The sequence below is a fragment of the Thermobia domestica genome, chromosome 13 (assembly GCF_964235325.1).
Source record: "Thermobia domestica chromosome 13, izTheDome1.hap1.1, whole genome shotgun sequence".
Taxonomy (NCBI): Eukaryota; Metazoa; Arthropoda; class Insecta; order Zygentoma; family Lepismatidae; genus Thermobia; species Thermobia domestica.
In genome coordinates, this window is record NC_137466.1 from 90,033,878 (window position 1) to 90,051,924 (window position 18,047).

At 36.6% G+C, this 18,047-nt stretch overlaps 1 protein-coding gene across 5 annotated transcripts in view; it reads left to right on the forward strand.

The window, feature by feature from the left end:
• Positions 1 to 18,047, forward strand: part of HSPBAP1 (HSPB1 associated protein 1) — a 69,778-nt gene that overhangs the window by 44,930 nt on the left and 6,801 nt on the right. For all 5 annotated transcript variants that reach the window (XM_081736052.1, XM_081736056.1, XM_081736053.1 and 2 more), the window contains 3 exons: positions 7,509 to 7,633; positions 9,548 to 9,681; positions 16,593 to 16,703. In XM_081736052.1, the coding sequence (XP_081592178.1) occupies positions 7,509 to 7,633; positions 9,548 to 9,681; positions 16,593 to 16,703 (370 nt within the window). The remainder of the gene's footprint in view (positions 1 to 7,508; positions 7,634 to 9,547; positions 9,682 to 16,592; positions 16,704 to 18,047) is intronic.

Here is an 18,047-nt window from a genome sequence, read left to right on the forward strand (position 1 = left end):
AAATCCTCCTGTAAATTCAACATTATTATGGAAAAGTTTTTCTAAACAGCAATGTTCCCTTTTTTACTCAAATTCACGGATTAGTATCAAGATGGCTACCCATGATCTTCAAGAAGTTCCCATGGAGAATAATTATTTAAATTTTAGTTTTTAACGATTGATTGGCAAGTACTCAGTTTTCCAAACGATTCTAAGATTGTCCTGATCTTAATTTTAACAAGGTTTACGGCCAAATTGTCCCTTTTACAGCCCTACCTAATCAACTTAGGTTACCTCTACTTTCTTTTCACTGCACCAGACGTCATAGTGCCCCCTGTAGTCGGGAGGCAGAACACGTGCTATTAGGATTCGTTCAACCCGAGAGAGTAAAAGCAATCGGTGGTCCTAAATCAAGTCCACTATCCTGATCATTTCTAGACCGCCGGTCGCTTGATACGAGCGGAAGTTCCCCCGTACATCCCCCTCCGCCTCTACTGAAGCTAAAAAATGAACGTTTCTCATAAAGAGCCATATCTCCGAAACTAATCTAGATATTAATTAATTTCTTTTTTCAGTTTTATCTGTAAGATATTCTTTACAATTTTGTCTATTCATGCTTTGGATAGACCCAACGGTTTTTCGGAAAAATTAACATAAACGTTAAAAACTGCCATATTTTGTCCTTAATATTTTCTTTTTTGCTCTGTATCTCCCCAATGGTATGGAGAAAACATTCCTAATGAAATTTGTAGAGTATTAAATTATCTTTCCAACGGTATCAATATTGTCAGGTTTACTTCAAGAAGTAGCTGTACAGCGAGGTAAGTTTGAAGGCAAGTGCGCTTTGATTCGAATGCTGGTGCTTCGAATGGCACCACTGAATATCAGCTCAAGTAAGTCAATAAAGGTTTTCTTTCCGAGATAAAAGCTGATTTTTTTCCCCAATATTTGAAGAACAGTTCTTACCCTTCTCCCTTGAGCTCTCCTGCACTGTCATGATCATTTCTAGATCTCCGGTCACTTGATACGACCCTACGTTAAGGATCATAAAATTTTGAGATAAGTAGAGATGTCTTTTATAGTGTTAAAATCCATTTACAGTTGATATTCAGGATGGTTCCGATTTTTCAACTCTATTGGTATGCGGTACTTCCACCGGTCGTTGAAAATAATTCGTTATCTCTTTAACAAAAATGTTTATCTTACCATAATGAAAATGCGGAAAATATAAATAATGTAAGAACATATGTAAAGATGTCTTAAGTGAGGGCAAACACCATTTACAGATTATATACAGGGTGATTAATAACAGCATTATACACCTGAAGAGTATTTCTAAAATCAAGAATGGGTCTGTATTTCCTCAATGGTCACTTTAAAAAATGTTTTTGCAGATATCTCAATAACTCTATTTGTATGTAATTTATGAGAATATTACATCGAACTTCATTAAATACTTACTAATTACTGGAAACAAGCAGAACTATAATAATATTCTACATTATCATATCAAATCTGCGGAAAATATTTGCAAAATTATTTTTTTCTTTAGTCTTTTGAATCCTCATCAGATGAATCCTTTTCTGGTACAGAAGTATTTATAAGTGAGTTTTAACACTTGTTACCATTGCAGCTACAGGTTGTAATGCATTCTACTGAAGCCCACACACACTTGGAATTGTTTATTTGCACATATATTTGCATCTACAAGACTAACTCTTTAGGCATAGATTCCTGAGTGGTCAATTTGGGCACCAATTTTCCATTCGTAGTTAGCCAACTAAAATATTCGAGTTAAAGGAAGTGAATATTCCAGTCGCTAGCGTGCCTCCAAATACATGTTTGAAGGTGTGCTCGTTTGATGTGGAGCATTAGAGCATCCTCCACTGTAATTTTATTGCTGTTCTAGTAAACATCCATATTTCTTCTCCCTTAATTGTTTTAAAAATTGTATAAGGAAAACAGGAATAACATCTGTGACTTTGCAGTCAATGAGCAGCTGGTTATAACTGCAGCTGGAAGCGTGGTATGCGTGAAGTATTATCCTCGTATCAGCCTATTCATGATTAGATTTCAGAAATGGTAGGTCTTCTCTCTGTGATGACTCCACGTGAAGCAAGTCTGTAAATCCACCTGATGTGATAACTAACTGTTCGTCTTTCAATGTTTGCCTACAGAACTTAGCTCTAAAAAGAGAAAGATTTGTTTGCGAAGTCAGATTTGTTTTGAAGCAAATCAATAAAACATTTCTACTGCTGAGGAAGTGGACAATCTCGACTTTCAATACTTCTCCGAATCACTCAGTAAGTACTTGCTGTTCGCCTAAATATTGGTTCTCCTTCAATAGAACATGGACTGTAACGGTAGAACAAATAATCAATTCGTGAGCACGCCCTGTTTAGAAAGTTTAGCCCACATTTTAAAAATATCCGCCAAATCACCACCAGCCAGTTCACAGAAATTGGAAAAAAAGCATGGAATGTATATTTTCAAAAATTACACTTGCTAAGTAACTTAGGATCTCGTAATGTGGATGATGAGACGATAGCACGTGCAGAAGAATTTGTGGTAAATCTCTACACCGATTCACAAAAATCTTTGATCAGTGCTGTCTGCGCTGATTTGGCCGGTCACAAGAAAGCAGACCATCTTCCACCAGTGAAGGATGCTCTAATGCTCCACATCAAGCGAACACACCTTCAAACATGCATTTGGCGGCACGCCAACGACTGGAATATTGACTTCCTTCAACTCGAATATTTTAGTTGGCTAACTACGAATGGAAAATTGGTGCCCAAATTGACCACTCAGAAATCTATACCTAAAGAGTTGAAGTCTTGTACATGTAAATATATGTGCAAATAAACAATTCCAAGTGTGTGTGGGCTTCAGTAGAATGCATTACAACCTGTAGCTGCAATGGTAACAAGTGTTAAAACTCACTTATAAATACTTCTGTACCAGAAAAGGATTCATCTGATGAGGATTCAAAAAACTAAAGAAAAAAATAATTTTGCAAATATTTTCCGCAGATTTGATATGATAATGTAGAATATTATTATAGTTCTGCTTGTTTCCATAACTAGTAAATATTTAATGAAGTTCGATGTAATATTCTCACAAATTATATACAAATATAGTAATTGAGGTTTCTGCAAAACCATTTTGTAAAGTGACCATTGAGAAAATACAGACCCATTCTTGATTTTAGAAATACTCTTCAGGTGTACAGTGATGTTATTAATCACCCTGTATATCGTCTGTAAATAGTGTTTGCCCTCACTTAAGACATCTTTACATATGTTCTTACATTATTTATATTTTCTGCATTTTCATTATGGTAAGATAAACATTTTTGTTAAAGAGATAACGAATTATTTTCAACGACCGGTGGAAGTACCGCATACCAATAGAGTTAAAAAATCGGAACCATCCTGAATATCAACTGTAAATGGATTTTAACACTATAAAAGACATCTCTACTTATCTCAAAATTTTGTGATCCGTAGCGTAGGGTCGTATCAAGTGATCGGAGATCTAGAAATGATCATGACAGTGCAGGAGAGCTCAAGGGAGAAGGGTGAGAACTGTTCTTCAAATATTGGGAAAAAATCAGCTTTTATCTCGGAAACAAAACCTTTATTGACTGACGTGAGCTGAAATTCAGTGGTGCCATTCAAAGCACCAGCATTTGAATCAAAGCGCACTTGCCTTCAAACTTACCTCGCTGTACTGCTACTTCTTGAGGTAAACCTAACAATATTGGTACCGTTGGAAAGATAATTTAATGCTCTACAAATTACATTAGGAATGTTTTCTCCATATCTCAACTGATTGGGGAGATACAGAGCAAAAAAGAAAATATTAAAGACACAATATGGCAGTTTTTAATGTTTATGTTAAATTTTCCGAAAAAACCGTTGGGTCTATCCAAAGCATGAATAGACAAAATTGTAAAGAATATCTTACAGATAAAACTGGAAAAAGAAATTCATTAATGTCTTGATTAGTGTCGGAGATATGGCCCTTTATTAGAAACGCTCTTTTTTTTAGCTTCAGTAGAGGGGAGGGGGATGTACGGGGGAAACTTCCGCTCGTATCAAGCGACCGGCGGTCTAGAAATGATCTGGATAGAGGACTTGGTGATTTAGAACCATCGGTTGCTTTTACTCCTTTGGATTGAACCAACTCCTTATTTTGGCGACTTTTCCAGATTGTGCCTCCCGACTAATGGGACAGCTATTATCATTGATTTTAGCAACCCAAATTTATTAATATTACGTATGCACATTATAAATTTTATATTTAATTTGAATTACCAAACTTCCCTTCTTCCGAAATCCCATTTATGGCAGACAGGCATGTATGTAATTAATCTTTATAGGTTCTCGGTTGTTATTATTATTATTAAGACAATAATTTAACCCTAATAATCATATCAGAAACTCTGTAAGCTCTATTTGAAACTAAATGTCTACTTTTTATAGAGGAAAATGCTATAGAAATAAACCAACCTGTCATACAGGATATATATATACGTAGGCCTAGTCTAGCAGCATGATTATTCATTCTGTTCTCTAGCATGTTTATTAGTAACATACTCCTGCTTTACATGTCCAGCCGGCTTCATCACTGTCCTCTGGACCCCGATTAACTTTAATAAGTGAAATTTATTGTCTGAGAAGCAAGCCTAAATACCTGTAACAATACGCTCATGCGTAGTGTAAAGTGGGACATTGTCAGCGGAAATAATGTTCATCCGCTGGCGCAGATTAGGAATAAGCAGGCCACAATGCTTCCTTTAGAAAATAAACCATAAGATTCCCAATGCAGAGTATCTACGTATTTATGTTTATGAAAACATGTGAAAATTAGAATGGTACAGTCCACTGAAAAGCGAACTGCAACAAATGATTAAATGAAAATAGACTTCTTGTGAGCAGTCGTTGCATCTCAGAAATGCATGTATACAACCGCTCAAAAGTTCGAAAACTTGTCGAAATTCATAGTAATGGAAGTCCTCGTATACAAAGCTTTCATGAAAAGAATATATATTTATACGTGAAATCTAAGGAATAACTGGCAACACAAATCAGGTATGAATGTAACTATAATTAGATTTTGACTCATTTAAATGTCTACCTCTGTTTGGATTTCTATCATAAAAGTAGCAGGCATTGTTTTAATGAGGTGTCACAAGTTACAGCTCAAAGCATTTCATTCTTCGCATATACTTGGGGCGTTTAGAAATGATTGCCACTATAATTAATTTGTTTTCACAGGAACCATTTATTGAATAAACTATTACAGTTTATTTTAGAGCTATTCCCCAGCAATGTCTGTGCACCTTTGCCACCGTTCTGGAAGCTTCCTTATTTGTGTAGCAAACCATTCTTTGGGGGTATCTCTCTGCCACTGGCTAACAAATGCGTGGAGTTCATCATTTGTGTTGAACTTTTTACCTCTCGTGCCCTCTTTCATAGTGTCGAATAAAGCATAGTCGCTAGGAGCCAGATCTGGCGAATATGTAGGATGCGGCAGTACACTAAACCCTAGTTCATGCACTGTGGCAGTTGTCTGGCGAATGACATGTGGTCGTGCATTGTCGTGTTGGAGAAGAACGCCACGGCCCCATTTTCCTTGTCGGCGTTTTTGGATGCGTTGGCGGAGTCTATGCAGTGAACTGCAGTAGCCCTCACTGTCGATGGACGTATTGGGAGGGTGCCATTCCACCAGCAGTATCTCTTCCTGACCCTAGAAAACGGTCGCCATTTGTTTCCGCATGAATATTCCCTCCGTGCCTTCTTGGGACGAGGGCTTCCAGTATGCCTCCATTCCATGGACTGGCGTTTCTTTTCTGGAGTCTCGTAGAGGAACCAAGTTTCGTCGACGGTGACCAGATGCTCAAAGAACTCGATCGGATTTTCACTGTACTGTTGCATCAAGTGCTGGCAAATCTCCACACGCTTTCTTTTCTGTGCAACGGTGAGGTCATGAGGCACCCATTGTGCGCATGCCTTGTGCAGCTTCAAATCCTTATGAATGATAGTGTAGAGGGAACCCCGTGATAGACGTGTTTCTTTCTCTAGTTCACCAAACGTGATTCTCCTGTGCTCAATTATCAAATCATTCACTCGCGCGGCATTGCTTGGTGTGCGTGCAGCTGCAGGACGCCCAGTGCTTTTGTTTTCTGCAGCACTGTCTTTGCCTTCTTTGAATTCGGATACCCAACGAATCACGGATCTGCGACTTGGTGTGTGTCCCCACATACGGCTAATAATCTGTTGTGGATGGCTGAAGTATTCACTCCTTCCCTCCAGAGAAACCACACTGTTCACCGTTGCCCATGTGTGTCTGCTTCCATGCTGTCTTTTCGCTGTCCACCTGAGTCCTGGCAAGTTGGAACAACTGCTGCTACAATATGCTACCTACAGAAAGAAACAAAACCATTTAGTGGGATTTGATAGTACTGTAGTCTATCTTAATGCATACATCAACAAACATTTCAAACTGCTACTTGGCACCAGTTATAGGGGGGAGTGCCAATCATTATTGAACGAACTAAATATTTCCACAACTAGTTGCACAAATAGGGCAATGATTTGCTCATTCGCGCATCTAATCCATGTCCAACTAATTAAACAGGGCAAAGTTCCAGTGAGTGAGGCTCAATCCGTAGTTTGTGATACATTATAGTATTGTTGCTTTCTCATAGAATTCTTGTATAATTTGGAGGAGTGTATCGGATATGGCTTAAACAAATTTAGGTCCATAATATTGGCCCTAGATAATATAGTTTGTTTCTGTGAAATTTCTAAATAGCTCTCTGTGTTTAGTGAATCAGTTATCTTGAAATTTTATTCTCTAATCAATCCCAAATCATTATGGCTTTTTCTCCTGTATGTGGTAGTTGGCACAGTACATTCACCAAATGATCTTTGTTTTGTTAGATCCAGAAAATTGATGTTTTGACTGGCCGTTTCAAAGGTGTTGTTTCACTTGTGTTATTTTGCCCAGTTTAGTTCCTATGCTGGTGCGTGTTCCGTTAATTTTGACTTTGTCGCTGTTACACACTCATAAGACACGCTAATATATCAGTGGTTTTAAATGCAGGATTTTTAAAAAGTAATTGTTAAATCTAGCTGCTGTTTCTATTGCTTTGGACAACAATTCCGTTTAGATAACATATCAATATATAAATTTTCGGCGGAGACGTTGCCTTAGATCTTTTTGCCTTCTTTTCCTGTCTGTATTGTTTCTAGTTTCCCGTTCCCTCACTAGCATATAATGCGCGCCTTTACTAGATGTACAGTGTAATTTCTTAAGATTTTTCTTAATACAGATAAAAAAAAAATACCGAACGTAATATAGCAACCAGGGAGATGGGCCCCTCTAGAAAATTTTCTTCGGACGCCCATGTACACTGATATATTATTAATGCACGAAGTTGAGTAATAGGTGTGGTAAAAGGATTGTGTAAATTTTTAAACAGATTTTCTGTGTCTTATTGAAATGTCGGTTTATTTCAGAAAGTTGTGGTACCTTTTTCCGCCAAAATGTACTGGGCTTCTGCAACCAACCAGGATTCCATACGAGGAGTCTAGCGTGTATAGTAGCATTAATTTCTTTTCACCATCTCCTGAACTTGTAGCTGGTAAGAAACCAATCTGACTTTCGTCTTTTCTAGTTTTAAAAGTAAATTAAGTTCAAGACAGTTTATTCTTTAGTGCTATTAATTGTGTTTAGACAGTTGAAAATTTAACATTGAAATCAGTACAGATCACTACAGAATGTGAATTTATTTTCATTTATTATTGCTGTTACTGTTATTATTTGTCTTACTGTTATTTTTTTAGTGAGATTGCGATGTTGCATTTGTTTATTATTATTATTATTATTATTTAATGACATTACATTTGATGCAGTTTGTTTATGTGCGTTATCATGTTATCATTCGACACGGTGTGCTTTCCCTTCCTAAAGAATATATAATTTGGTTCTAATCTTACAAAATTGCTAGCCTTTAATCTCTTTCTACGAAGAAATGGGTCATCTTGCAATGAGTGATAATATTGTAGTGATTAATATAGGACAAAATTGGTAACAAGAAGATATAAGGCACACAATATAATGTAACACAAATACTTTAAATGGTTGTCATTTTCAACCGAAAGGCTAATTGCTGCTGCGAATAGCGTTTGTGATTTATTCTAATCACCAAGCCTTGCCAAATAAACTACTTATTATGCTGCAATTTAAAATATAGATTATTATACATGGGCATGTCAAACTCGCCGCTCGTGACTAAGTTTTCTGCGGCATATATACATTTTGTGTGTGTGTGTGTGTGTGTGCGTGCGTGCGCGCCAATTTACTTCATTAGATCTCATGCCGTAAACCATCAGCAATTTTCTGCTTTCTTGGAAGATTTAGAAAGCTATATTGTGGACTTCCCTATTACACGGAAGTCTGTTTGTTGTCCTGCTTCACGGTTCTTGAAAGGTTCTAGAACTTGAGAGACGAAATTCGCTATTGTTTGGAAATCAAAGAACGATATACCTTACTGGTGGGCCCTTGTGATTACCAAATCTTTCTTTTATAATTGATATTACGAATTGTCAAATTTGAATTTCAAACTGCAAGGAAAAATATAATTATCAATATTACGAACACAAGTGATCAGGTAATCACATTCGAATGGGAGTTACTGTTCTTGAAGAAACAGTTGAAAAACGAAGACTTTACCTACGGTCCAACTTGTAAGTAGAAAACAAGTTAAAGGGAGGCTCTTGTGCAAAACGTTGCTGAGAAGCTTCAGCGTTTGAAGACTGAATTCGAAGAAAGGTTCCTCGATATTAAACGCATCGAAGATTATCTCTTCCTGTTTTCTGCCACTTTTTCAACGGACGCTGAGAAATTGTCAGCCTATTTACAAATGGAATTAATAGAAATTCAGTGCAACTCAAATTTAATGCAACAATTCAGTGAAATGGGTATTCTCGAATTTTACAGATACTTGCCTGCGCGGATCCTAGAAACCCACAAATTTGTATCGTACTTGATTTCTATATTTGGCAGTATACATCAGTGTGAACATCTTTTCTCACGTATGAAAATAAACAAGTTCCCAGCGGGATCCAGGTTAAAAGGCATTCATCTGACCTCTATTCTTAAAATCCGTAATGCGAGCCTCTTGTCCCTATTCATTCAAAAACTGGTTGCTGGACAAAGATGATAGATATCAGGAAAGAAAAAAATAGATATCCATCTACTATCCGTTTTTTTTTTTTTAAACTACATTACTACGTAAGGTTTTAAGTACTTATTCACTTTTTAAATACATTATCTAATACGAAAATGGCTTCTCTTTCGTCTTGCAGTCCGCACTATTGTACATTGATGATTATTTAAGCCACTTGAGATACTGCTATAAATATCTGTGTGTTCTCCTTAATTTAACCACTGATCAAAAACATGCTTCGTTTGTCATTTTTATTTCTTCCACTGCTTATTTATTTCACCAGATTAAACTTATCCTATCTTTACTTCATTTTAATTCTTTTAACAGGCAGTTCATTAGATAAAGTTGAGGCTTACGTTGTTACATTGAATCCTGGTGATGTACTGTATGTTCCACAACATTGGTGGCATTATGTGGAAAACATAGAAACAGCAATAAGTGTGAATACATGGCTTGAGTTGGTAAGTAGGTAACAGCGAGATTTTCCATCTAACGTTCGTACTATTGTGCAGTCTTTTTAAGTGTGTGTTTTAGTTTCTCCAAATGAGAAATGACAAATTATTTCTGTGAATATGAATTTCAGCTATTGTAATCATAATAATTATCAACTACGATTTGCTTATCAGATAAAGAGTTTATCATGTCATGTCAGTGTTTATATTTCTGTACGAATATAAATTGTATAGTTAAAAATACTGTTTACTGTTAATATCGTTGTGAAAGTCAGTTACTGATACTCTTTGGACTTTTTATTGAATTTAGTGGATAATTGAAGCCTGTTGTGTTTATAGTCTGAATTCTGAATTGAATCTGTAACAATATTTGCATTTTGATAGAGTTGATAATATCGATCTGTTTTTAGTTTTATTTTTTACTGCTAATTTCCAGTGATAACATACGGTGTATAAAGTATATAAGAGAAATATAACGTTATCGATACATATTATCACAAACGTCAAAATATTATTCTATGTATGTACTTTCTTATTCATAATATATATAATAATAACTTTCAGAACATGATGTGTCTATATGAGATGGGAAAACCTATATACATTTGTACAGGTACGCAAATCACAGCCTTTTTGTATTAAATATATACAAGATAGCAAAACATTATATGTCACTTTCTGTCTATTTTCTGATTTTTTGCTCTGGTAGTTGGACACACTAAGATCCGTATACTGGAAGAAGTTCATAAGGACTTAATTAAAAATTTTTCTATTTAGCAATTATATATTTCGTTTTCTCCATTGAACTGAAAATATTTTAAATTTAATTCAGGTTTCCCATTCGTCCTGGAAATCCTGGAAAACCTGGAAATGTCCTTGAATTGATTTTGTCCTGGAAATATCCTGGAAATGTCCTTGAAAATGCATTTCTGTCCGTGAAATTTACAGAAATACTAAATGTCAGATTTTTATTTTTCATAATTATAATGAAAATTTTAATTGATTGCTATTTTTGTTTGCTATTCCTGTTTTTGAGCTGAGTATTAATTTGTCATGATCCTGCATATGTGGGTGGTTGGTGGATTTTCTTTCTCCCAACAGGGTGGTTTGCTGGCAGAACTTCTCTCTTCTTCTTTCATCTACTAGTCTGTCTTCACTATCACTATCCTTCAGAAACTGTGCTTTGTACCAGTACCAATCCTCAAATGATTGGTGTATGATAACATTTCCCATAAAGACCTTACTTCAATCAACATCACGAAAGAAATGCTGCATCATGCCTTCCATGCAAGGCAGCGCTATATAGCAGGGCTGGACAAAATAAGGACTGTTGAAAGAGAAAGTCAAGTGCAGAGCAAGAGGAAAGAAATAAATGAAAGTGTACAACAGCTGCAGAAAAAGAAAAGGAAATTGATGGAAACAAGTGAAGCTTTGGAGACATAAGCAAACCAGCTTGCACATGTAGCAGAGAAGAAGTCGTGCTTTACTTTATTGACAGAATCAAATGCTATCCATAGAACAACCTCGCTGAAGAAGAAAGAGATTATGCCTAGAGATGAGGAAATCACACAATTCCATACTCAGTTGAAAACGTAATATAATTCGTTTTTTGCCCTAAGTATATCTTGTCACACTATCACGCAATGAAGATACTATATACGAAAAATTGATTTTTGTTGTTTGTAAATTTGTTCGGTGCACAATTAAAATGTCATGTAGAAAGAATGAAAATACATGTGCTGGATGTGGGTGCATCGGGTGGCTATAAGGGAAAAAAAGCCCATTACTCTCCGCTTTGTGTATTTAATTATTCTGTATTAATATGTACTTGCATTAATATTCATTGCATAGCTACTGTACTTTTCATTTCACTGTTGCGAGTTTTAAACCTACAATTGCAATCCTGTTATACCTTCCTATCTCGAAGTCCTGGAAAATTGGTGATTTGTCCTGGAAATTCCCGGGAAAATTTTTTGGGAAAGAGGGTGGGAACCCTGTTAATTGTAATGTTGTGATTTGCTTGCCTATACAAATGTTCATATCATGTTTTACCATTCTCGTATAGATGTGATCTACGTAATCTTTATTTTGAAAAAACATATAACCAGTTTTTGAAAGCTTTGCACTTGTATTTTTGTCTTTAAAGCTATAGCCTATTCATATATATTTATGAATCAAACTTATCGTACGTAGGTCTTACTGATACTTGCATTTCTGAAGAAATATGGTTCATGTGACTAATTAAGATATGCATTCAGGTTTAGGTGTGTTTCTTGGTTCAGTGTAGGTCCCGGATTCGATTCCAGGTAGAGATACTATGTCAAAAAATGTGTAAAAGGTTTTCAAGACAGTCACCTTTGAATGAGGTGTTCCTGGGTTTTCCTCATTCACATCAGCCAAGTGCCAGGATGGTATCTAACTTACCCTTCCCAGTCCGCTATGTTCCTCCTCAATTCCCCGGGTAGTGTGATCTGCTAGAGACTTCATCCCCCATAATCTTATGTATTAATTGTATAATTCTTTCACAGGGATTTCCATTATTGTAAAATAATAATAATAATAATAATAATAATAATAATAATAATAATAATAATAAATAAATCAAAATATAATAAACTAAAGAATTAAAAAATGTATATAAAAGAGCATCTTTTAAAGTATTAGATGCTATGCTAGAAAAATATGCCTCACCTCAACTTGCTGAGAGAGAAATCCGAATAGAAGAGAAAGATAAACAAATAAAAGAGAGAAAATAAAGGCAGAGGCAAAGTTACGACTGTCCTATAAAAAATCCAAAAGTAATTGGCAATGGTAGCGGAATGAAGAGGTCTTAAAAAATAAAAATAAATAAATAAATAAAAATATACATGACGGGCTAACATGGCCATAGCTGCCGAAAGCCTAGAAATCTGATCCGTAATCCTAATCCTTCGTCCAGTGTAAGCAGTAAAGACTTTGTACAATTGCCTTCTTTTTCCATAAGAGGTACGGCGGCTCAGTGGTAGAGCGCTTACCTCTGTTGCATGGGGTCTCTGGTTCGATCCCTTACCAAGTAAGTTTGTGGTAGACAGCATCGGTATTCCACCAATTGTTCCATCATCATTCACTTGCCTTAATCATCTGTCTCTCATAGCCTAAAAGTCATAAACGTGGGACGTTAAACTGAAAATTTTCATTCCATTTCTTTTTCCCTCATGCACATTAACAGAGACTCAGATACAGATGGCAGATGGGTCAAAGTTTCAGTCCATTTTCATAATAGTAATAAATTGTTGATCAACGAATAATTGCTGATAATTTATCCTCCCTGTATATTGAACTACACTTAGTTTTCCTATATACTTGATATATTTGATTTATATGTAATTTGGAAATCCGCAAATACTGAATGAATTAAAAATATAGATGTCAAATCAATAATAAATGTATATATCATCTAATGGTAAAACTTTTAACATATTTAGTTACCTAAAAACTATCGTCGTAATCGTGTAAACAATAGTCGTGGGTGACGTTAAGCGAACAATTTGCAATACCTGAGCAGATTCATGTTAGATGCCGGTTATCTAACTTCAAACTTAACTTTTACGGAAATATAATGTTTAATTCAACATTATTCGCTGACCGATCCACACCGACAATTCTTTCTGCTCGAACTGTAAACTTTAGTAGCGTAATTAACTCTCGAGTTAAATGAAAAGATAATAACGCTTATACGTTTTAGTAGTGCGTGCAACAAATAAAGTACATAAAATGCAGAACGTACAGAATAGCGAGCAGAAAAGCATTTATTCATTTGAAATACTTAACAAACATGCTCACCCTGCTGGTCTAGTGGATAGAATGCGCTCCTTTGATGGACGGGGTCCCGGGTTCATTTCCCGGGGAGAGCATTGAACGCATTATGGTACTTCGCATTTCACTGGTGTATGTCTCACATTGTCTCGGTGCTGAAAAGTGACGCTAAACTTTATTAAACAAACAAATGCAACACACGTAATGAAGAAATGAATTATTTGGTACGTATAATTCCGTGAACATAGAAAACTCTCAGAAATTAAATGACTTAAAGATTTCCATGCTTTATAGCAAAAAGACTTGCCCCTTTTTACCACTTCTCGAAACACCATTGAAATATGTTAAACAAGTACTCGAACTCTGAGGAGGCAAAGTGCAGTTTTTTTTTTCAGCTGGAATCCCATATTGTGACAACCACCATAACACACTGTTTCAAGGGTAGGTACAGAACTTCCCTAGCAATAGCTCTGCACTTCACACATATTGTTCTGGATCGTAACTATTAAAGTATGCTACGTTAGTCAATAGGATGTTGCAAAAGTTCGATAAGTATAAATATTCGAAGAGCTACGACTAACTATTCTGTTGGGAGACCTGGGTTCGATTTCCGGCGGAAGCTCATGTGGTTCGGATTCCACGTTAATCAGTATGTCCATGTCTCGTATAGCCTCGTTGCTTGAACAGGACGTTAAACCCAAAATCAACTCATTAACTATTCTGTTAGAAATCTTTCTCCGAATATTTAAAATCTCCTTAAATTTTCCGTGAAATATTTTATTTTCATAATTTTAATTTGTACGCACGACTTTCGAGCGTTTTAATGAGTTCCTCCTCTCTGATATAAGCGCAAATATGTGATCGTTTATTATAGATTAGATTGAGAATTGTCAGATTTCAAAAAGACAGTAAAATTTGACACTCATTCCAAAAGCCCTATTCTAATTTACTTCTGTCTTATGAATGTTATTCCTTTCCTTGTTCCTAAGAAGTTGAAAATGAAATAATATTATTTGTCATTAATACGTAAACTAGTTTGAGTGTATCATACCGTATCTCTTGTTCTTTGTCTTCTTTTTTTTATTTCTGTAGAATATTGTAAATACGAAGTTAATTAAATTTAACTATAGTTAAAGTATTGTCTAAATGTCATTTACTGGATGAACCCAGCCGGTAATTTTTGTTGTCTGTCATTTAATTTCTTAAATATCAATTGAATTCACAGAAACAAATGTGCTCATTCTGATTAAAATTTTCGGGAGATTCCTCAGGTGTACACTTGAAGTGCTTGTTTGAAAAGAATGTTGTCTAGCTCGTAGTATAGATTAATGTAAGAGGATCGGGGCAAAAGTCATTGCAGCTATGTACGTGGAAGCAGTAGTGTGTATTCACAACAACAGATGGCTCTGTGATTGCTGGTAGCACAGAGAGCGCTGTGAAATCAGTTGTGGGCCAGCTTCGTGCGAGATGAAAGTTAACCGTGTTGAGCAGCGCACATACATCAAGATCGCCGTTCTCCTAGGTAGAAATGGGAGAGAATGTCACGTAAGTTGGAAGCTCTTGGGAATCATGTCCTCCCGTACCGTACAGTAGCATGGTGGGTAGGAAAGTTTTAGCAAGAACGTGTGACAACAGTGATCAGCAACGCTTGGGGCGACCTGTCAGTGTGGGGACCGATGTGGCACGTGCCGTCTTCGAGCAGCTCCTGGGAGAAGACAAACGATATAGATTACTGAAGTTAGGGAGGGCAAGTGGCATCGAGAAACGCGATATTTCGGACAGAGCTGCAATTGCGCAAAATCACATCGCTGTGAGTACCGCATGCACTTACGAAAGTTCAACGGTGGATGCGATATGTAACATGCACCGATCACCTAGCACACTGGCAACAGGAGGGAGACCACTTCCTGTCACGAATAATCGCCATCGATGAATTTTGGGCCAGGGCATATAAACTGGAGCTCAAACGTCAGTCTGCGGAGTGGCATCATGCCGGATCACCAAGGCATCAGAAGATCCGTTAGAATCCTTCCCCCGTGAAATTGATGGTGATCATCGCATATGACATCAGGGGTGTCGTTGTGTGCCACTTCGTTCCACATGATAGAACAGTTGCTGCAGATTACTACAGGAACTTCCTGGTGCGATAGGTGTGATGTGGCGTTTAGGAGAAACGTCCGGATCTTGTGGACAGAACAATCATACTCCACGACAACGCAAGTCCACATAAAGCAGAGCGTATACAGCGGCAGCTGCGACTCTGGGGATGGGAAGAATTGGAGCACCTGCCGTACTCTCCTGACCTTTCGCCCTGTGACTTTCATGTCATAGGAAAGGTCAAGGAACGACTAAGTTGTAGGAGGTTTTCGCACGAGAGGGCATTGTCAATGCTGTGTGACAACAGATGACCTGACTCACACATGGTGTGGAAAATGGTGATGCAGATGGTATTCAGTGCCTCCCACATCGTTGGAAGCGTGTGGTGAACGTTGCAAGGGACTACTTTCAGGGCCATTAGACCCAGATTTGTCATGTCGACTGTAGAACAGGTACACAGTGCTGTACTGTGCTTCGTATTTTGCACCATGAAACCAGCATTGTCCTGTACAAGACCGTAATAAATGTGAGATACGATGTAGTTCCCACTTCTTCCTTTCATATGTATATGTTGCATTTTCCACCTCCAAGAAACAAAATAGTTGCAACTACTTTTGACCCAACCCTTGTATTATACTAATTGAAGAATTGGTAACCTTCTTGATAAGAAGGTGTAGTTGAAAACAAACATTCTAAGATACTGTTACGGCTATTTGCAATAATATCGTAGAATCTGAATCAAGTTCTATATATTTGTTTAATGGCAAGTTTGTCAATCACTCTGGAGTTGGAGTTGACTTCCTGCTAGTCTAGTGGCTAGCGTTATGCCTTTGATGCACGTTTCACAATCATTCACTTCCAGCCGTTAATCATCCTTCTTCTTTAGCCTAAAGGGCATAACCATGAGATGTTGAACTAAAATAATAATTTCATTCTTTGAAATTATCAGCGCGAAATAAATGTAAATTTTGATATTGCAAAATGTTCCTATAAATTAAAATTTTGCTATATTTGTGATTTGTTTCTAGGCTAATGACGATGAAAACCGTTTGAAGGAGTCTATAGTGAAGATGCTTCTGTCATCCCTGTGTCGTGGATTGTCACCGTTGCAGAGAGAACACATCCTAAACCCAAACGAGGTAATTATATAGAAGTAAGAGCAAATAAAATTTTGTTCTGTCTTTTCATGAAAAGTCTAAATTGTTAAACTGCAGCTGTTTTCTTATAGTACCGAAAATAGGTGGACAAGAAACCATATTTTGAGACTTCCCTGAATATATAATTGTAAGCCCCTATGAGGAGTCGTGTTTTTCAGTTTGTTGTCCTAGAAAGTTTGTGTTGTTGCAGTTCGAGTCAGAACGATCTTTCTGTCATTCCTTCCCTTTGGTAACGAATAAGCAACATTGTTCAACACATAAGCTAACCTGTCAGTAGCAGAGATAAACTGAACAAATTTTTCAGCTGAATGTCTATATATTTTATGGATATTCTTATTCAGCAGCAGACTTAAAGTTATGTATCACTAGCATGAATTTCCATTTTATTCATTTAGGGAGAGCAATAAAATACCGGCCTTATTAAGTTGGGTTTATCTTTACTGTTCTTCTGTTGACGTATTTTTAAGTTTTTACGATGCCTTAAAGATCCCCCCCGCCCTAAAAATGTAGTAAATGCTAATCCCATCATGAAGAATTGTTATTCACATAATGGTTTTCTGGGGTTGATTGGGTTACACGAGGGTTGCACTGAAAGTTTCGGGAATAAAGTATTGGGGAATTTGCTGTATGTTGAAAAGCGTTGTATTTAAGAAGCATGATATATGTGTACAAGTAGCTTCCCAACTAAAAATGGTTGCTTTTTACAGTTTGAAGTGAGAAAGTCATGGAAAAAATGTGTTTGACCTGAGAACATGTCCGCGCAATGATGACTTTTGACGTGGTTTAACGCAACAACATGTGTCAGTCAAATGAGGGCTACGTTTGATTATAAAACCCTATATAAAACAACTATTTATCGTTGATTTCAGGAATTTAGGTTTGGCTGCGACAGCCTCAGTAATTCGTGAAGGTCACTTAGCGACAGTTATAGTGTAAGAGGACATGCAACACTATGCATGAGTTAATTGAATGTGATCGACATGTGATATATACCGTGAAATTTAGGCACATGTAGGTATTGGCATGAGTCAACCACAGACAATTCTTTATGATTATATATGTGTCAAAAAGTTATGTTCTCGTTGGATTTCACACAATTTAACTCAAGAGCGAAAAGACGCAATGTGATGTGGTGCAAAACTATGAATATAAGCCCAAAATAAATGACAAACTTGTTAAACCCCATCTTTCATTTCTATGTAGAAGGGTTATTACAATTCATATTTTGTCATATTTAGGTTCTGATGTTGATTGAGACTCCCACAGTAAAGAATACTATATCAGAAGGTCAACTAGCAGCCTATAATTCCTTGTGATGTCAAATTG